We start from the raw sequence: 22167 nt of genomic DNA on the forward strand, positions 1-22167 counted from the left end.
TTCCTTCCTTCCTTCCTTCCTTCCTTCCTTCCTTCCCTCCCTCTCTCCCTTCCCTCCCTCCCTCCCTCCCTCCCTCCCTTCCCTCCCTCCCTCCCTCCCTCCCTCCCTCCCTCCCTCCCTCCCTTCCTTCCTTCCTTCCTTCCTTCCTTCCTTCCTTCCTTCCTTCCTTCCTTCCTTCCTTTCTTCCTTCCTTCCTCTCTTTCTTTTTTTGCAGTGCTTTAATTCTTTATTGTTGAAAGTATTTGTCCAGACCTTTTCTGATACCTTTGTCAAGCATCAAACGACATTGTTGTTGCTGGGACCTCAGCTGTTAAGGGCTGCATGAACTTCCTCAGCCTGAAGGAGAATTTTCTGAGAAAGGAGATCGTCAGCACATGGATGGGAGGCAGGCCTGTTGGACACATGCTCTGAGGATTCTCATGCAAAGGAAGGGACTCTGAAAGGAGGGTCTGCACCCATGAGAAAGCCCCAGGTGTCAGGTGTGCTCTGATGAACATTCTCCAACAGCCACCTGAATCTATATCTTGAATTGCAACACAGTGTTAACTATGTTGTGTAATGAACTGTACAAAAAGCCAACTGTACAAAGTAGCTTGTATTCAGACAGAACTACTGAGACTAAGTGTATCTCAAAATGTTATAATGAATAATAGAATAAGCTTCGGTGGGACAAAACGGTAACATGAACATTTCCTTACTTTTTGGTATGCTTTGAGGTGTTTGTAGTCAAACTCCCTTAGCACAGTACTCCCAGGTCTTAAACACAGGTTTTCTACACAAAGGAAGTCAAACGTTAAAAGGAAAGCTTGTTATTGATTACGCAAAATTGTTGGAATTGCTCTCTTTGAGGGTAGTGAATGCATTCTGGGAAGAACTACTTGTGTTTGTTAAAGCACAATTGGTATGTTTCAGGTTATTGTTTATGTGATTAGGCCTCAGTTGTTGAAGCTTTGAGAAGTTTACAGGGATCTGGGCAGAGCCTTCTATATTTGGTGAAAAAACAGCTCATTCAAGCTTCTCAATTTGGTTGAGAAATAGCTCATGTTAAATTTTATTGTAGACAAACGCAGCATTATCAATGTTAAATTTGCTCCTGGAGAAAGGACTCCCTCAAATCTTTTGTGAATTTTCTTTTTATTTCCTCGTGATGGACACACTGGTCCAAATACTCTGCATGCTCCCATTTCTGTCTCATTGCCCTCTGTACACCTCATGCTGGTCTCTGTGACTGGGGTGTGCAGTTGTCCCTCAGCCTCTGACCCCACCCCAGAAGAAAGAATAAGGCTGTGCGCTATCCACCCTGACTTTAGATGACCTTGAGATAGTTTGCAATGAGAACACTGATCTGAGTTCTGTTAGCTGTGCTTGTCAGGGACATAAAGTAAAGGAGGAAGAAGTCTTTGGAGGTGACCAGTGAGCATGAACAGGGTCACAACCTGGGTGACTTAACACAGAAATGTGTTCTCTCACAGTCCTGGAGGCCAGAAGTCTGAAATCAAGGTCTTGGCAGGGCCACGTTCCCTCTGCAAACCCTAGAGGAGACTATTCCTCGCCTCTTTCTTGGTTTCCGGGTTGCCAGCCATCCTTGGTGTTCCTTGGCTTGTAGAAACATCACTCCAATCTCAGCCTGTTGTCACATTGGTGTCTTCGCATCATCTTCTCTCTGTGCCTGTCTGTCTCTGTCTTTCCTCCTGTTCTTTCTGATAAGGACACCAGTCATATTGGATTAGGACCTCAACTTAATTAAAACTACAAAGACCCTATTTTCAAATAAGTTCACATTCACTGGTACCCAGGGATGGGACTCCAACATATCTTTTGGGGGAAACACAAATTCAACCCATAACACCTACTATTAAACTGAATCACACAAAACTGCTGTGACTTGACTGTTTTTGATGTACAAAAATGCCAGTTTTGTATGCTTTAACCTCAATCCTATTTGAAACAATATGGATAAATAAAACCAATTGATTCTGTTCAGTGCTGTCAACTGCTCTGACCACTTGCTGAGGAAGAGGTGTGATCACTGGACTCCTGACAGTGGTCATTGTGGCTGAGTATGCTTGAATTTGAAGATTTCGGGCAGAGCTGCTCACACCAAGGACCTCAAAAGCTGGGCCATTCAGATCTTAGGGTATTTGCCCAAAAGTTTCTTCCCCACTGGCTTTTTCAATTGCATTTAATGCAAAGTCCCTTTTTCTCTTCTATCCAAGACCATTACTTTGTTTAGATGGACTTTTTATTTTTTAGGATTTTTAAAATTGATTTTTAGAGAGAGAAAAAGGGAGGGGGAGAGAGAGAGAAAAACATAGATGTGATAATGAAACATTGATTGGCTGCCTCCTGCACACCTCCCCACCAGGGATTGAGCCCGTAGCCCGGGCATATGCCCTGACCTGGAGTTGAACCAGCAACCATTTGGTGCATGGGACAATGCCCAACCAACTAAGCCACACTGGGAGGGTTGTTTAGATGGAATACTTATTGGGGTGGCAGAATTCAGGTGAGAAGACTTTAAAGACCCTTATCCTTTGTTTCAGGCCCACGATGGATGCCCTGCAACTGGCAAACTCTGCTTTTGCAGTTGACCTGTTCAAAAATCTCTGTGAAAAGGAGCCAGCAGGCAATGTCCTCTTCTCTCCCATCTGTCTCTCCACCTCCCTGTCACTTGTTCAAGTAGGAGCCAAAGGTGACACAGCCAATGAAATTGGACAGGTAAGCCCCACACCTTGTTTCTACTTAGAGCAAGACTAGAGCAGTGGTTCTCAACCTTCTGGCCCTTTAAATATAGTTCCTTATGTTGTGACCCAACCATAAAATTATTTTCGTTGCTACTTCATAACTGTAATGTTGCTACTGTTATGAATTGTAATGTAAATATCTGATATGCAGGATGGTCTTAGGCGACCCCTGTGAAAGGGTCGTTTGACCGCCAAAGGGGTCGCGACCCACAGGTTGAGAACCACTGGACTAGAGTTATTAGAACCCATGGGCAGTGCCTAAGGAAGGGTGAATGGGGCTCTGTGGTCAGAGATGCTCAGGATTGACAGTTGTGCTACTACTAACACTCTCTCAATCTACTCTCAAATGTGAACGAAATCTTACTTATTTGTCCTGCAACCCTGGCACCAAGTGTGATGGAGAACCTGGGGATGTTCTAGGTAATCACAAGTTTTCCACTAATGAGTGGGCTTTGGCAAGTCATCCAACATCTTTTTATGTGCTATCCTGTAAGAATCAACCAAGGTGGTGTTTATAAAATGTTCCACTGCAAAAACCCCAACCAGAAATAGTAGAAATCTATATCCCTGTGTTGTGCACAACATTTATTTACAGCATAATCTTTATTAGTTTTTACTGAAGTATAATGGACATTCAACATTATATTAGTTCCAGATATCAATGATGATTGATATTTGCATATATTGCAAAATGATAATCACAGTAAGTCTAATTAACATCATACATAGTTATAGAATTTCTTTATTTTTGTGATGAGAAATTTTAAGATCTACTCTCTTAACTTTCAAATATGCAACACAGTATTATTAACTATTGACACCATGCTGTATATTGACACCATCCCCATGCCCTATTTTATAACTGGAAGTTTGTACCTTTTTACCCCCTTCACCCATTCCTCTCACCCCACCCCCATTTACTGTTAGATGGTAAGTGAACACCCCTCTCATTCCATTCCATAAACATTCTTATATTGATTATCCTAGGCTCAACAAACTCTTTATTTCCATGAACTCATAGCATTTAAAAAGGGAACATCTTGTATCTACAAATCCCCAGAAAGTAAGACCCATGAAGTCTTCTTTGGGTCCTGATAATTGAAGAATTTACACTTGAAATTGCATGCACTTGAAAAAGAACCTTCAACTGTGGGAAGAGGAGCTGTCTTTTCACCTGTCCTGCTCTCTCATCCTCCCCCTCCCCCCAAATCTCTACCCCATCTCCAATTTCTCATCTCCCACTAGAGAGGGGACAGAAGAAACAACTTCCTGGGAGAAGGTCTGTTCCTCAGCAATAATAATAAGGGTGATGTACATGCAATCGTTCCTCCAGCAGTAATTACCTGATTTTAAAATTTTCTGGTCCTTTTACCTGTCAGCAGGCATGAGAGTTATGCATGGCCTTGGACTAGCCAATGTGACCTTGCAATAGTGGGGCTGTGCTACTCATTGGTGCCATGTGCCCATTTAGTGATGTTACCTGAGGTGTGGCCTCCAGGCACAGTTGTGAGTTAGGAGTGAGGAGAGAATCGCCTTGTGCTGAGGTCACGTTTTGAGGCACCGAGAGGCAGAGGAGATGCTGGGCTATTGATTGGGACAGAAGAAAAGTTAGGAACAAATGAAAAGGATTTAAGCCCTCCAGAAGATGACATCCTAGTTGTAAATGGCTTAGAAAGAACATTTTTAATTGATATACTTTAGGTGTTTTATGTATAATATCTGTAATCCTCATAACAACTCAGAAAAGTAGGTATTTCTAGTACAGTTTACAGAGGGGAGAATGAAGCTGGGCTAGATTAGATTTCGAGTAGATATAGGCTGGGACTCAAAGGCCAGGTTGTCTGACTCTTGCCCACCCAGGGAAGCCCACCGTTAATGGTAAATGACACATCAGCCCATTTGGCACTTATCAGAGGAACTAAAGGGACTAGATAGATCCTGGCTAGAGACTCCTCTACCCTGGAATCTGATACCCGCCTAATGATAGTCTCTTTTGCTATAATCTTTCTCTTCTTGTGTCTGAATTACATGGAAATTGTAACCCAGTTTCACTCTTTTCCAAGTTTGGGGAGCCTCTGTGTGAGCATTAGAAGCATCATTTTGAAGAAAGGATAAATTTCCCAATAGTTAAATCCAGAGAAGAATATCTTTATGGCAGAGTTTCCCAATGGGGACAGTTTGGCCCTACCCCCCCTCCGGGGATATTTGGCAGTGTCTAGAGACATTTTTGATTGTCACAAATGGTACCTCGTAGGACAGAGATGCTGCTAACATCCTACAATACCCAGATACCTAGGACAGTCCCCGAACCCCCTCACCTGGCAGCCGAGAATAACTTGCCCGGAATGTCAGCAGGGCCAAGGTGAGAAGCCTTGCTTCACGGGACAATGGAGCAGGGAGACACTGCACCCCCACGGAGGAGGGCAGTTACCATGTCCCCTGCAGCAGCAAGACACATGCTTCATGGGTTGTGGATTTTTTTTTCTCTTCACAGGTCCTTCATTTTGAAAACGTCAAAGATGTGCCCTTTGGATTTCAAACAGTAACATCAGATGTAAACAAACTTAGTTCCTTCTATTCACTGAAACTAATCAAACGGCTCTATGTGGACAAATCTCTGAATCCATCTACAGTAAGTGGTTCAATGCCATTAACAAGATTTTAACTTTTTCCCAGGATTGGCACTGTCACAAGGTCAGACTCACAGTTTTTTTTATTTTTTTATTTTTTTTATCCAGTAAAACTCACCTCTAGGATGCTCATTTATGGTTAGAGGCTAATTGAAATAACTCAGTCCTAGCGGAGAGGTTGAATATAGCGGGACTTAATTGTAGTCACATCTTCTAGCTCAAAATACAGAGAAGCTCATGGGCTTCTCTGGTCCCTCTCAAATACTCATATATCCTCCCCTTCCTCTTAGCTTCCTCATTTGGAGAAATGGAGAATAGAGTCACTAATAATGTATCTCCATGGATGCAAGGCAGCTCAGGGTTCACACCTTTCTTAAACAGCAAGGTACAAGGCCTCTTTGTTTATGCACACAACGTTCTTCTGATTTTCTCAAAATCAATACGAAAAATAATTAACTATGAGTCAACAGTTTTCATCAGTCACACACTGTTTTTGTTCGTTTTCCTAGGCTGGTCATGAAGGTGTCTAAATAGGTAGTTCTGTGTATTTAATTCCAGCCATTTCTTGAAGGTTACTGTGGTTCTCTTAACTTTGATCCCAGAGTCTAACATAATATTTTAAAAATCTGTATTTGAAACATATAGCTAACATCCTAGACTACAAAGAAGCTCATTCTCTATGTTAGTAATATAGAGTTGATTTAATTTGTGCTTGGATGGACAGAATTTTAAGCTTTCGAAAATTTAAAAGGTAGACTACCAGTTAAATATTTCACCATTTACTTTTTGCAGTAGCTGTTTGAGGATATTGGTCACTAGATATTTATTCTTGTTGTTGAAAGTCACACATACACAGCCATTTTTCTTTCAACAATCACCCAGAGAACTAAAATAAAATATTGAGATGTGAGTTAGGACCTAAGTAGAGAAATAATTTAAAAGCTCCCTAGAGGGTCCTTAAGGAGATGTTTAATACATTTTGTGGCTGGCAGTGAGGACTGTGGAGGTCATTAATCTTGCTGAGGCTCTGACGTTCTTGGGTGGTCCCCGTTCTCTCAGTCTTGCTGAGGCTCCGATGTTCTTGGTTGGGTTGCAATGAACACAATCAATTTGGCTAAGGCTATAGCTGCTCTGAAGAAATTGAAGGAGCCCATGTTAGGACATTTAACCATCTATGTTCAGTTTGGTTGAACTTCTATTCAACATTTTGAATTATTTCAACCAAACCAGGAATTGCAAGGAATTTTATTTTAAGACTGCTTTCCATGGCTCCTGTTGGTTGTATAGCACCTGAAAATTCACTCATAATAGTACAAAACAGGTGTGGTATCAGGAGGGCCACCTGAAGCAGAACTACCTGGGTGTTAAAAGTGCAAGCTCCTGGTCTCAGATCACTTGAATCAAACTCAATAGGGATGGGATTTAGGGTTTTGCATTTCAACAAGCAATAGAACTAGAATCACTGCTATGTTCTCTATAGCACTGTTTCAGACTTAATGTGCATCTTGATAAAATGCATGCTCTGATTCAGTAGGTCTGAGATTCTGCACTGCCAATAACGTTCCAAGTGATGTTAAAGCTTTGGTACTTGGACCACACTTTGAGTAGCAAGAGCCTATAGAATATTTATTTCAGTGAGAGTAAGAGTTTTCTGCTCATAAAGTTCTCTTTTCTGTACATTTCTTCTATTCTAAGACACATAAATGTATGTACATTTTAATGTTTCTGAAATCATATTATAGCTGTTACATACATTCAACATGGTGTTTCTTTTCCAACCAAAGCTAATACTAAATTGATGAATGCTTTTAATAATTGATATGGTCTTAGAATTGAAGGAATGAAACATTCAATACAAAGAAAAGTCATTGATTCTTCCATGAGGTTTCAATTTACCGAATAGTACAGGTTTTGAAACATATTCATAGTAATCCTATCTAACAAAAGACTAATATGCGAATTAGCCATCACTCCGCGACAAAGATGGTGGTGCCCATAGCCAATAGGAGGTAATATGCAAATTGCTGTCACTTCTTGACAAAGATGGTGGCGGCTGGGCCAGGACACAGGCATTTTGCCCCAACCTGCCGGCGGAGGACCTCTGGGCCTGCTTGGTTGCCGCTGCCATGGGGACGGAGGAGCAGAGACACAAGCTTTCAATGGGCCAGGCACCCAGCAGCTCCAAGTCCCACAGCCGCGGCAGCATTGGGGCCGCTGGGGCTGGAGGAGCAGAGACACAAGTCCACAGGGGGACCCAGCACCCAGCAGCCCCAAACTCCGCCTCGGTACTGAGGCTGCTGGGGCTGGAGGAGCAGAGACACAGCCCGCAGGGGTCCCAGCACCCAGTAGGCCTAAGCCCCATGGCTGCAGAGGCACTGGGGCCACTGGGGCTGCAGCGGAGACACAAACCCGCAGGAAACCTGTGGAAAGGGAGATAAACTATCATAACTTTATCTCCCTTTCCACAAGGTGAGAAAACTGACCCTGATTTATTTAGTGATATGTCCCACACCTTTCTATAAGCACAGGGTATGTTATGACCACTCCCAGGAAGGTCTGGTCAGAATACTGTCTCCAGGGAATAACGCTACTGTGGCAAATCATCTAAGAGAGGAAACAAGCTTTTGTTGGGTTTACTCTGAAGGTCAGAGAACAGGCCAACCCAACATATGCTGTGTTGTTATATTGATGATCTTGAGTTGCAGATGCTTGAAAAACAGCAAATGCAAGGAGAGGCTTTCACTGAAGTCTCCTGATCTGCCTAAAATCGGATCCCCCAAAAGTTCCACTGGATGGGAAAAGTGTCATCAGCCAGTGAAGACTGACTCCTGTCATAGGACAGGAGACTAGAAGTTGACATCACATCCAAACTTTGTTACAAACTATCTCCCCCACCCCCATTCATCTTTCCTAAAAACCATTTACTCTCCTCTAAGAGGCCTACATCTCCCGTCCCCTTTCCCTATGAAGAAGGTATTTAAATCTGGATTCTAAGCCACCTTGGGGAGTTATTCATTTTTCCCTGGGATCTCCCACATATACACTAGGTACATATGTTAATGAACTTTTGTTTTTCTCTTGGTAATCTGTCTTTCATTACAAGGGCCTCTGCTAAGAACTCAGAAGGGTAGAGGAAAACTATTTTCCTCCTCCATAATTCTATCTCCGGAAATCAAGTCCCGGGCTGAACAGTGAGGTTGGCTCAAGTGCCAAGCAGTCCTGGCTGAGGGCAGGGAAGCTTCTAGGGGGAAATCAATGATATTGGCATCAAAGTAGGACAGAGGGCACACGCATGGTTGCTGGTGGGAGTTTAAAGTGGTTCAACATTTTTGGAGGATGATTTGGCAGAATCAATAGAAATGTTCAAGGTGCATCCAAGAGTCTTCTTCTAAGAATCTCATATGCTGAGATAAAGCATGCGTGCATAAGCCCTGGTCAGAACCCAGGATGCTACTATGGGTTCCCCTTCCATGATAGGAAAACCTGCTAACAACCTGCTTTTTTAGGACAAGGTGGCATCTATACTAATACAAGGGTGATATGCTAATTAGACTGAACATCTTCCAGACAAAGCCATGGTGGCAGGGCTGAGGCAGAGGCAGTTAGAGGCAATCAGGCAGGCAGGGAAGAGCAGTTAGGGGCATCAGACCATCAGGGGAGAGCAGTTAGGGGGATCAGGCTGGCAGACAGGTGGGCGGTTAGGAGCCAGCAGCCCTGAGGGGTCCCGGATTGGAGAGGGTGCAGGCCAGGCTGAGGGACCCCCTGCTCCCATGCAGGAATTTTGTGCACTGAGCCTCTAGTAGACACATAAAAGTCCTTTTGTTAGAGCCATGTAAAGATGTGATGGTTTGACCACAGACTGCGAGTACTTTGTGATTTTATGAACTGGATGCTTTTCAGGAGTTCATCAGCTCTACAAAGAGACCCTATGCAAAGGAGATGGAAACTGTTGACTTCAAAGATAAATTGGAAGAAACGAAAGGTCAGATCAACAACTCAATTAAGGATCTCACAGATGGCAAGTATTTTTTATCTACTCTGGTTATGTACTTATTCTCATGAATCTTTCTGCTAAGCAAAAAACTTGGACACCTGGGGTACTCCCGAGGTGTTTTTAGTACAGAAGCTAAATTCTTGCCCATTGAACCATTTCAACAACGTAGATTTCTGGACCTTTCCTCCATCACCTTATCACTTGGCAGGAATTCCTGGTGCTTTGGTTTTATTTAGGCAAGTAGACCCTGCGCCCTCCTGGAGCCTCAGCTGTGCCTCTAACAAGTCTGGCTTTAGACAAATCATGAGTCCAGTTTTTCATTGTAAACCTGAAGGGCTTGGACTATAACTTGATGATCCCTGAGGACATTTTTAGCTCAAACATTCTACAAGTTTTTTAAGGAAAAAGGGATTGAGAGTCTTAAGCAATCAAATATACATAGAGCAAAAGTAAAACAAAACTAACCATAGTGGATGGAAATGTGTCCTCATTCCCATAGCTCCCCGACCTGGTCGGCCCTCTGCTAGCCCCTGGCTCTTACCTGCAGCATCTACCTGGTCCTGCCTCTGGCTCAGCACTTCCCTCAGTCTCTCCATTCCCTGAATCCTCCCTCCATTACAATTCTGTGAATCTTCCTTGTTGGAAAAGAATTATAAGTAAGATGATTTTGAGTGCAGGTCAGCGTCCACATCCCCGTTCCAGGCACACATTTATATTTACACACGGAGGGACCTGTTGGGACACAGCACTTCATTGTGAGGATGTGAATGACAGTGATGGGTTTTTCAGGCACCGCTGCAGTCTGATGAGCGATAGGCTTCTGGGGCAGGGACACACGCTTCCTGTATGAATGGCCAGAGCCACTCTGTGGCTATGAGGGCTCAGGAATGATAGAGTCCATGCCATAGCTTCAGAGTGAGGACATGGAAAAACATTGGCCTTGGAATCTTCAAGTCCTCAGATTCAAATCTAGACTCTGCCACTTATTAACTGAAGTGTTTGGATACAGAACCTCAGTTTACTGAGCTGTAAAATGGGGTATATGTTATATAATTTAATTTTTACATGTTTTTTGTGGGGATGAACTTAGATGATATGTGGTAATCAATAATGTGTGGTAGCCAAGATGGTAGCCATAGATCTGGATGCACACACACACACATGTATGCATGCATATATATTTGTTATTGAAATGAAGTCCCTATACTTTCATATGTAGAGAGAAAACTGGTATAACATCAGGTTAAACATAGTCATAAGTAAAAAGCAGCTCCTATTTAAATAGTTGTGTAACAGTTTTGCCTTTAGAATTTTTAAATAATAGTATTTTCCCTCTTTGGGCCTTTGTTTTAAAATCTTCATAAATTTAAGGTTTTTACTGGGGATGTTAGTTCAGTGAAAAGCCCTCTGCATTTGGAATCTGGAGCTCAAGGTTTCAGTTGAAGCCACTTCCCAGCTCCCCCACTTCTCTGGCCTTCGAGTTTCCTCAATAACACTATTACATATTCGACAAGTCTCGTAGCATTGGTGACATAATGTGCAGGTCGCAGAGCAAAGTGAAACTGCAGGGTCCTTTATTTAAAAATGTATTGATTTTAAGATGGTGACAGCAGAGCATTAACCAGTGAAGGGACCTTCACATGCAGGTCACAGGCCTGTGCTGTGGGCCTAGAGATTACGTAAATGAAAATCCCTTGCAAAAACACCAGTGCTATTCGAATAGGAGGACTTAATTTCATTAGGGGGTTATCACCACTGAACTGTTCTGCTGTTGTGACTATAGTGACTACTGTTGCGATAGAGCCTGCTGACCTTGGTGCCAACTGGCTGCCACGTGGGGAGAGGCAGGGAGCTGTGGGTGCAGGGCAGAGTGCTGTCCTGGTTCTGACCTGCTTTCCAGCTGAGCAAACTAGAAAGCTACTTGACCTCTCTGAGCCTCAGTTTCCTCAACTATAAGATGGGGATGATGATCCTTGCCTTGCGGGATCACTGTGAGAGACATGAGCTGAAAATGCCGAGCACATCCATGCATTTCCATTCCAGAGCACAGGTCTCCACCTTTGCTCCTGTGTCCTCTTGGGCACATGACTTTTCACCAAGGCTCTGCTTCCTTGTCTGTAAAAAGGGGAGGAATACACAATAGCATGTATATGCATGTCTAGCATGTGGCCTGGCTCAGGATGGGCGTTTGGTAGCTTGTGCCTGTCTTCTTCCTCCTCTTCCGTTCTTTTTCCTCCTTCCCCGCTTCATTCTCCTCCTTAGGTGTCTTTGGTAAGACTAGGTGTGGGGAAATGCAAGGAGAGAAAGGAGTCCTTCTGAAATGAGGTGGTCTGGCTCTCACACCCTCCCTGGTGTGGCTCTGGAAGGTTAAATACCCAGTGAGTGGACAGGCATGTGCATAGTAGGTGTAGTTGGGAAGAATAATCCTGTGCAATTTGTGGTTTCTACAATTGTTTGCAGGCCACTTTGAGAACATTTTATCCAACAACAACGTAAATGATCAGACCAAAATCCTCGTGGTTAATGCCGCCTACTTCATTGGAAAGTGGATGAAGAAATTTCCTGAATCGGAAACCAAAGAATGTCCTTTCCGAGTCAACAAGGTATGTGGGCAGTGTGTCAAAGGGTCCCAACTATAGATTTGACAATTTCAGCCACAGAAGGGTCCGTAGGAGTTCACCCCAGTGAGGGAAATGAAGGCACAGGGGTGGCATGCCTTCCCTGGTAGAAAAAGAACCGTAACCCAGAGACTCTCTCTCTTCTCCAGAATGTTCTCAGAGTCTGAGCTGAGTGGGGGCTTATAAAGCTCACAGCCCAGTGGGTAAAGCTAAATCACCCACTGGAAAATGCCTACAAATATTAGGGATGATTAGCAAGAAAGGCAAAGAAACAAACTAAATCTGAACCTCAGAGGCCTTTGAATCATCCTGAAACCTGGGTCATTTGAGGTTCTTGGTCAAGGTCAATTCCCTCCTCTGCTCTGTTTCTCATCTGTTCATAGTGAAGTCAATGGTTATGATGTTTTAATGTATGAGGTGCTTTGAGGCAGTGTTGGCTGTGAGAAACCTGTTTTGCAGGAAAGTCTCATGAAAGCTCCTGGGTGAATAATGAGGCCATATCCCATGTGAAAAAGAATTAATGTGAATAGGTAAAGTGCCTCTTCTAGAAAGGAATTCAGAGAACTGAGACTTGAAAATTGACCTATTTCATTCAAGGACCTAGGCCACCCAGAAGTCTATATGATGATGATGTGATTTGGTCTCATTTAATGAGATATGACTGTGTTAAGAACGCAGACTGAATCCCAGGTAGCACAATACCTGAAGGGAGTGTGTTTACCTGGTAGGTCCCATTCATTCATTCTAGCTTGCAAGTTTCTCCCAGCACCTTAAGTACCTAGCATTAATCGCTTTTTTTTTGCCAAATATTATAACACCACCTTTTAAACACTAGAAACCAGGAAGAAAAGACCTTCAAGATACAATTTATACCCGAGTTAGCTGGACTGGCATTTGGTACTTTTTCTTTGTACCCACAAAATTTTATTTTCATTCCCACCTCAGGTGCGCTTTCCAGAGTGAAATAGAATTATATACTTACTTATCTACATCCCTCTTGAGTGCATGGGCTTTGTAAAGGCAGAGATAATGCCTTATTCATTTCGGTTTCTAACCCCTGGCCCAGGCCCTGGTACATTAGCAGGTGCTCAGCAAATGTCAAATGAATGGCCAATCTCTAAGGGTCAGTTTGAATAAACAGTCAATAACAGACCGAACCTGATTGGCCTTTGGGACCACCATGGGTCCCTATACAAGATCTATTCGGCATTTCCATTGGGAGGGGACAGTCATAGCTGAGAGGGCTACCTACCCTCCTCAAAAACCCAGACATCATAGGGAGAGCCCGGCCTTCCCTGCACGTCCTCTTCTTAACTCACCTGTACAGTGGCCTTCTCAAAGCTGCCTGCAGGGCAGGACTGACCCTGCACACAGCCGCCAGTCACAAGACATTTGACCCTTTAGACTGTATTTTTCACATACAGGTTCTTGGGTCTTAAACATGGCTTTGAAGTGTCATTGATCTCTCAGTGTTTCACCCAATAAAACAATAAAACAGGACTCAAAGCTGCGTGGGGACACACCCTCCTTTAGAGTGCAAAGGTCATTACTTTTCCTGTTTCCTTTGACTTGCTTTTGTCAGCCCCTGAACTTTCTGAGTGACTTTACTAAGCTTCTCCTCATGTCTTGTGGTGTCTCCTTTAAGGATTAGACTAAATTGATGATATTATAGTATTAAAAGTTTAGAGTAGTGTTTATTCTAACAAAGGTGGATACACACCACAGATTTTTGTATTACTAACCTAAGAATTAAAAGGCCTAATTAGTTTAATTTCCCCCTCTAACAAAGAGAGAGAACAAATATTTGATGTGTTTTATTTTTATTATAACAAGAATAAATGAATGCATATATATATATGTGTGTGTGTGTGTGTGTGTGTGTATAGATATGTGTCTATATATGTGTGCATATGTGTGTGATGTGTTTACATGTATGTGTACATATAAAAGCGTAAGTCATTGTCTTTTATGGAGGAAAATAAGATATATATCTCTATATATACATGCATGAATGAAAAAGCAAGCAGCCCAGGTTTCTTCTCCTCTTCCAGACGGACACCAAGCCAGTGCAAATGATGAATCTGGAAGCCATGTTCTGCATGGGCAACATTGACAGTATCAACTGTAAGGTCATAGAGCTCCCCTTTCAAAACAAGCACCTCAGCATGCTCATCCTGCTGCCCAAGGATGTGGAGGATGAGTCCACGGGTCTGGAGAAGGTGAGGAAGGAGGTGGGTGGGCAGCACCAAGGTGCCCTCTGCCTTGGCAGAGCCACATGGCCAGCCCTTGAGGGGCTGTCTGCCTTATGCCTCACTTGCTCTGTCATTTCCAAGGTTTGTGGTCCTTTTTGGGCCTTTCTCTTTAATGTTCAAACAGCCAACATTTATTTGGCACTTACAATGTGTGCAGAACTGTAAATTCCCTGTGTGCACGACCTCATTTAACTCTCACAACAGGCCTAGGAATTAGAAACTATCACCACAGCTGTTCCCAGTGAGGGAATTGAGGCACAGAAGGGTAGGTAACTGGTCCATGGTAGGTAACATGACATGGTCATCAGTGGTTTGTAGAATCAGATTTGAGCCCAAGAAGTTGGAATTCATGTTCTTAACTCTAGACTAGAGTTTCTTATCATTAGTATTTTGCATCAACACAGCGCATTTGTTAAACAATTGATGAGCTAGTATTAATACAGGATTATTTACTAAAGTCCACAGTTTACATTAGGGTTCACTCTGTGATGTGCCTTCTATGAGTTTTTTGTTGTTCTTTGTTGTTAACCTCATCTGAGGATATTTTTCCATTGATTTTTAGAGAGAATGGAAGGGAGGGGGAGAGACACAGACAGAGAAACATCTATGTGGGAGAGACACATGATTGGTTGCCTCCCATACGTGCCCCAACCTGGGCAGGGATTGAGCTTGCAACCCCAGGACACGCCCTTGACTGGAATCGAACAGGGGCTCCTTCAATCCTCAGGCTAACACAATATCCACTGAGCCAAACTGGCTAAGGCACATTCCATGAGTTTTGAAAAGTTCTTTTCATTCATACACACATCTATGAGATTTAATTATGCTTCGTATTTCATACAGGTCATCGGAGGCACAATATTGAAACACGGTAGAAGTTTTAAGTGCTTGTGAAGGATGTAGCTTCCCCTCTGCTGGTCAGCTTGCTCCTGTGGCCCACTGTTCTCCCTCACTCCCCACTGGCTTCCTAGCTTCCATCCACCTGGGCCTGCCCCGGCCAGGGAGAAGGAGGGAATGAATCTTTGAGGAACTCAGGGGTCACCTGCTGTATTTTCAGTCATGCCTCAGTGACTCCCTCACTTTCTAAGGTTGATCTAACTTAGTCACATCTTATCTGTTACTGCAGCTATCATTATGCTTGCTCTACCATTTGTTCATTGAATTCTAAGTCCATCTCCATTCTTCTTTTACTCACCGGTCTCTCTGTTTTACTCCACTTCATGCTTTCCTCTCATTTTCTCCATCAGCCATTATTCAGCGGTCTCCCACTTTACTTACTTAAAATATCCACATAGGTTTTTTTTTTTCATATTGATAGAATGAAAGGAGCAAGTTAAGATGTGCTCAATGAACTTTAAAAAAATTTGTTTTATTGATTTTTACAGAAAGAAAGGGAGGGTGAGAGAGAGATAGAAGCATCAATGATGAAAGAGAATTGTTGATTGGCTGTCCCCTGCATGCCCCCTACTGGTGATGGAGCCCACAACCTGGGCATGTGCCCTGACCAGGAACTGATCTGTGACTTCTTGGCTCCTGGGTCATAGCTCAACTACTGAGCCACACTGACTGGGCTCAATGAACAATTTTAAGATGAAACCATATTATGCTTTATTTCATATCTCTCATTACAAATAAAATATTTTGTTGAATCCAATATTTCCAAAATACTATCATTTTAACATGCAATTGCTATAAAAATTATTAATGAGATATTTTACATACATTGTAATCAGTCTTGGAAATCTGCTGTGTATTTTACACTTACAGCATTTCTCAATTCTTACTGATCACATTTTAAGTGCTTTTCATAGCCATGTATTGGCCACTGTATTAGACAGTATAGACATGGAGGTTTCCTGTTAGGACAGATGAATATTTAGCTTTTATGCAGATTAAGAACATAACCTGTTATTTTTTCGATTTATTGAGGTATAATGAAACAAAATTGTAAGATACTTAAAAACACGTGAACCCAGTTTAGTGTATAGCAGGATGATTTAATAAATATATAAATTGTAAAAGTTTATTAACACACCCGTTACTATATATATATCTCTTAAAAAAATAAACAACTGAAATGGATGCATTCATTCCTTACTCTCCTAAAGAATGATCATAGACAGTTCAAATTTTCATTCTAAAAAGAATTTACCTTAGTTTTAATTTGAGTTATTAAATTTGATGTCAAGCAGAATACATGATTGTTCTGGATTTCCTAGTAGTGAAATAAAAATAAGCACTTGAGAAATCCTATATCATAAAAGGCTACTATGTACATTGTCCCCTCGACCGGGAGTTCGGGAGTTTGGGAGTTTGACCAGGGGCAGGGCCAGCCGGCCAACTGCCTGTGGCCCCTCCCCCCCGGCAAGCTGGCCAATTGGCCTTTATCAGGATGGGCAGGCTGGACCCCACCCATGCACAAATTCGTGCATCGGGCCTCTAGTATTATATATGAAAACACTTCTGATTTTGTTTCACTATTACTTATGCAACACCATAATCCATGCATTTATTTCTATAAAGCTACTCTACAGCTTCAAAGAACTGCCCTCATAAATAGCAGTTCAAAGGGACCACAGTTGTAGGATGGGGTGGAGACCAATGCTAGGTGGAGGACCTTTTAAAAGAGAAACTAGTCACACACCCAACCTGCAGGGCTGATTCCATTTTTGACGGTCCCTCTGTATTACTTCCAAACTGGGCTCACCTGTTTTGCATCAAGCAGGGTCTTTTACCACAGGAAGTAGAAACAATAATTTCCTCTCCTTTTTGCCCTTCAGGTTGAAAAACAACTCAACTCAGAGACGCTCTTGCAGTGGACCAATCCCAGCACCATGGCCAATACCAAAGTCAAACTATCCATTCCAAAATTTAAGGTGGAAAAGATGATTGATCCCAAGGCTAGTCTGGAAAACCTAGGGCTGAAAAGTACCTTTGATGAGAGTACATCTGATTTCTCTGGAATGTCAGAGACCAAGGGAGTGGCGCTCTCCAATGTTATTCACAGAGTGTGCTTAGAGATAAGCGAAGATGGTGGGGATTCCATAGAGGTGCCAGGATCAAGAATCCTGCAACACAAAGATGAATTCAGGGCCGACCACCCATTTATTTACATTGTCAGGCACAACAAAACTCGAAACATCGTTTTCTTTGGCAAGTTCTGTTCTCCTTAAGTGTCAGAGCCCAGGTTAAGTCCCACCTGGCTTTTCTGTAAACTCTACAACCAGAGAATCCCTTTATAAACATGATAACTTGTTAATATTGCTGGAGGAGGAATGCCTTGGTGCTTGTTCTATGTAGCCTTCACACTAATAGGCCTTTTTCTCCCAATCTTTTCTTTTATGCCCCTTTCCTCCCATCAAAGACAATACTTTGAAGGAAAAGAAAATATGTATTCATTATTTGTTACACTATCTAGGGTTATGGGCAGATATACAGTTGTTCACAAAGAAAATTCCCATAAAGAGCTTTGCCTTCCTTCATTGGGATACAGAATGTTCCAGATGTTCTCACTTCCCTGAAAGGCTAAACAAACTGTGGTTTATGGGATCTGACAAACTTTCCTGGTTCCAGTGAAATGTGAGCACATGGTCAGGCTACTGTAGGTCCACAGCTCTTTATGCTAAACCCTGAGGTACAAATGTATTCTTCAAGCTCTGCCTTTGGGGGCTTTTAGAAAGATAATGTGTTGCACAAACTGTATGTTATGGAAGTCCATTGAAAGAGTCTGAAACAACATCCTATATAGAAGTCATTATCTTGATGTTCCTGCCATAAAATGTATAATATTGACACAAAATGGATAAAGGTTTTGCTGACAAATGGGGTATGACACCAGCTCGTGAACAGGCTTTGTTTTTAGAACGTTTTGAGACTTTGGAATGTTGGTTAAGGAATTGCAGACCTAGCGTAGCTGACATGCAGCCCCTCAAAGGAAGGGCAGATCTAATTCATTTTCACTTTTGATAGAATGACTACCTGGTCATTTGGTTGGGGACAGACTGATGGCTGGGGCTTCTGACTCAGCAAGGTTTTGGATGTTTGACAGCTAGGGCCTTAAAAAGCACAGGGACCCTCATGGTAGCCAATAAAGGAGTTTTATGAGTGTTGAAGGAACTTGCCTCTTTGTCTAATGTGGTAGTGGGGAAGGGAATGAAACTTACATCTTTAGAAAATATAACTAGAGCCATTGAAGTGCTTACGTGGCTTTGACATACTTTTTCTAAGACTGTGGGTTTAGTCACTATAGATAGCTAGTCAGTCACTTGCATTAATAGTAATTTTAAAAGTTGATCTGATAAGTTATCTATATTACAAGTTCACATATTAATTCACTATCAAAAGAGCACATTTATGAAGATTTTGTGACAACACATCCCCATCTCTTCCTTGTAAATAGGTTCCACTGTCTTCTTGCTCCAAAGAATTAATATAAAATTTCTTTTATGCTATTGACAATAAAATATTATTAAACTACATGTCTTGTTTTTTTCTCCATAAAGTTAGATTTACTATTTTGAAATAAAACCAAGCCATCTATTTATAAAAGCATTCCTTTACATAAATAATTTTTTGAGGGATTGATATAGAATAAGATTAATTACTGCCCTGTTTTCCTATCTTCCTTTCTCTCTGCCCACCAGCTCTTGCTTCCTCCTCCCATCCTCTTTCATCCTGGGGTCAAGGCCCAGGAGAGTCTAGAAGGACTTTCAGCTACATACAAGTATATAATGAAATGGAGGCCTTTGGGTCCAGCCTCAAAATATAATTTTATCAAATAAGCTGTATATGCTTAAAATGTTTTCTTATTAAGTACATTTTCCTTAATGCCATGTATATTTGTTTTAAATTACTTATAGTTTCCCTGAATCTAATATTCAACATAGTCATTTTCCAGTCCCCAAAGTGTGCCCAAATAGAATGTGTCCTCCCTTGCAATAAATGTTGAGTACCAAAAGTGACAAATGCCCCGCATTCTAACAAGAAAAGACCATTTGTGCATGATGGCTGGGAGTGGCCCAAACCACTCTTGGCTCCTTCTCCCCCTTCTCTAAGCTATGAAACAGGAAGTAGGGAGGACTGAAAAGCTTAGTGAGTGTTTAGAGGGGAGATAGTGTCTCTTTAAGCCAAGTGTTCATGGAGCATAAAGTCTCTCCTGGAATTTAAAAGCACTGAACTTTTTTTTTGTTAACTCTTGCTTGGGATAGTCTAATCCATTGATTTTCAGCCAAGGCCAATTCTGCTCCCTAGGGGACATTTTTGTAACAACTAGGGGGAGGGTGCTACAGGCATCTAGTGGGTAGAGTCAAGAATTTTGCTAAACACCCTACAATGCCTGGAACAGGAATAATCACACAACACCAATAGTGGGTGACTGAGAGACCTAGGACTCTACTGACCTAAAGGACAGATGCTAGCTGGAGGGGACCCTAAAGCAGAGCAAGGGGAACAACCTGGAGAGGCAGGTCCCTACTTGCTTCACTACACTGAGATGTGTAGGCAGCCAGGCTTGGTGATTTTGAAACTCTTCCCTGGAGGGGTGTGGGGTCTCCAAGGACCCCACAAGAACACCCCATGAAGAAGTTAATGTTTGGTACCTCTGACACAGGATACTGGATTCCAGCAGTCAAGAAAGGTCCTTACCCCTCACCTCTTCTTCCTTTCCTGGCCCCACAAGTCGGGCCCTGTGGAAGGAGGAGAGGAAGAGCAAGGTGCATAAATGGTGAGGAAGCCACCTCCACTTCCATTCCCCTGTGGGGTTGTGAGCCTGAACCAGCTGTGGTGGATGGAGACGCTCTCAATCAAAAGAACGTTCTTCCCGACCCAGTGGCTCAGTGGTTGCGTGTTGACCTATGAACCAGGAGGTCACGATTCAGTTCCAGGTCAGGGCACATGCCCAGGTTGTGGGCTCGATCCCCAGTAGGGGGCGTGCAGGAGGCAGCCAATCAACAATTCTCCCTCATCATTGATGTTTCTCTCTCTCTTCCCCCCTCCCTTCCTCTCTGAAAAAATAAAATAAAATAAAATAAAATAAAATAAAATAAAATAAAAAAAGGAATGACGTTCTGATTCAAAAGAATTCTGGGCTTTTTCACTTCTGAAAATGTCTTTGTTGATACATGAAAGTGACTGGAGGGCATTTAGTTAAGGGGATTTGGTCCAGGAGATGGGGAGGCAATGCAGCAGAATGGGTCTGGAAGGGCCCTGGAAACAAAGACTTTAGCTGCATTTCCTAGCACTCTGCCAGTCCAGTCTACCAACAAACTGGCCTCAAGTACATTGTCTCATTTACTCATCACAACACATATATGAGGAGGAAACCTTGACACTGTCTTATAAGTGAGGATACTGAGACACAGAATAGCTGTATAATCAGCTCAAGGTCATAGAGCTAATGGAAGCTGATGCCTAGGTTTGACCTCTGTTCGACTGAGCCCAGAGCTATAGCTCTGACCTCTGTACTTGATGCCCTCATTTTCCAACTGTCACTCAGCCTTGAAAGATGGCCACTGAATGTACCTGGAAGAACTCCTCTCTCCTCTATGCCTTCTCTAGTTTGGAATTCTCAAAGGTCCATCTCATTCTGGTAGTCCGTTTCTGTCAACCAAAACGTCTATAGATGTAACTGCCTGATTAGGTCCATTTGTAGAGCCTCTTTTGAGGGCCAGATGGTGTATGTGAAGGTGCTTTATGGACGTTACTCCATTTGCTCATTTTCATAATAACCCTACTGATAGGGGCTAGTTCATCTATTCATCTATTTCATGAGGAAATATGGGCTCAAAGGAGTTGATAAAGGACCAAATTGGTAAACAGCAGGATTTGGCCGCAGCTCTGTCTGACCCTAAAGCCCACATTCCTTGCACTATGACTTATGGCCTTTGGATCATACATTGGGGCAGGCTCCTCTGGATGGCTTTAAAGTCTTGTATCACATAGGCCCCCTGGCCACCCATTGTTGCCAAAACAATCAGTTTGTCCCTGTTCTTCAGGAAAAAACAAAACAAAACATAAGACAAACCTCCTTGGCCCTGTGCTCCTCCCCAGCAGGACATCAGGAGCAGTAAGGCCTCTTTCCTGCCCTGAGAGCCCAGCCTACCTGGCGGTCACTGGCAGATAGCGGACTTCTGACTCAGATGGCTGCGTCCAGAAAGCACTGAGGAGGAAGTGGGATTTTGGAAGGGCCTGGAGCCTCAGTCTCATGTGGATGGACAGAGAGGGGGAAGGGAGCCCACAAGGAGAGGCGTGTGCTCATTGGTTATGGAAGGAAAACAAAATGATGCACATGGGGCTCAGAGTGGTTGTGGAACCTGAAGGAAAAAGCAGTTCAGATTGAAATTGTGGTTGTGTGATGAGCACTGGTGTCCAGGTGGTCTGATGATGGCAGTGGCCAAGGCTGAGGTGTCAACATCAGAGCTGCCTTGCAATGGTCCTAACAAAATTGGAGCTATAAAAATATTACCTCTATCTATCTACACACACACACACACACACACACACCCACACACACCTACTTCAGAATGGGATTACTGAGTCATACATGATACAAATATTTAGCTTTGGTAGATACTGCCAAAGAGTTTTCCAAAGCGGCTTTCCTTAATTATTATTATTAATGGTTACTATTATTTCTATTTCTCATGGGTTGTTATTTATTGTTTTATCTTTTATTATTAAATAATAATTATTGATTTCAAAAAATAATATTATCTTAAAAGAATTATTACTAATGATTACTTTTCCAACTAGGAATCTTCTCAACCCCACTGCCAGCATGACACGTTACAAATTCAGTTTCCACAACAGTCCCACGAGGACCTGCCTGAGGTGGAGGGCACTGAGAGGAGAGACACGAAGAAACTTGCAAAGCATACATGGCTGAGTTGTGTCGTTAGGGTTTAACCTCCAACTCTGATTCCAGAGCCCACA

At 42.7% G+C, this 22167-nt stretch overlaps 1 protein-coding gene across 2 annotated transcripts in view; it reads left to right on the top strand.

Annotated features, from left to right (window-relative positions):
- The window catches only part of SERPINB5 (serpin family B member 5), a 30304-nt gene extending 11588 nt beyond the window's left edge, over window positions 1–18716 (top strand). For both annotated transcript variants that reach the window (XM_070420420.1, XM_070420421.1), the window contains exons 2-7: window positions 2544–2718; window positions 5239–5376; window positions 9275–9392; window positions 11829–11971; window positions 14038–14205; window positions 17019–18716. In XM_070420420.1, coding sequence (XP_070276521.1) covers window positions 2551–2718; window positions 5239–5376; window positions 9275–9392; window positions 11829–11971; window positions 14038–14205; window positions 17019–17411 — 1128 coding nt within the window. In that variant the 5' untranslated portion in view covers window positions 2544–2550 and the 3' untranslated portion in view covers window positions 17412–18716. The remainder of the gene's footprint in view (window positions 1–2543; window positions 2719–5238; window positions 5377–9274; window positions 9393–11828; window positions 11972–14037; window positions 14206–17018) is intronic.
- The last annotated feature ends 3451 nt before the right edge of the window (window positions 18717–22167 follow it).

This window comes from Myotis yumanensis, unplaced genomic scaffold, assembly GCF_028538775.1.
Source record: "Myotis yumanensis isolate MYYU_CA2020_CCGP unplaced genomic scaffold, mMyoYum1.0.hap1 SCAF_7, whole genome shotgun sequence".
In the NCBI taxonomy this organism is placed as follows: Eukaryota; Metazoa; Chordata; class Mammalia; order Chiroptera; family Vespertilionidae; genus Myotis; species Myotis yumanensis.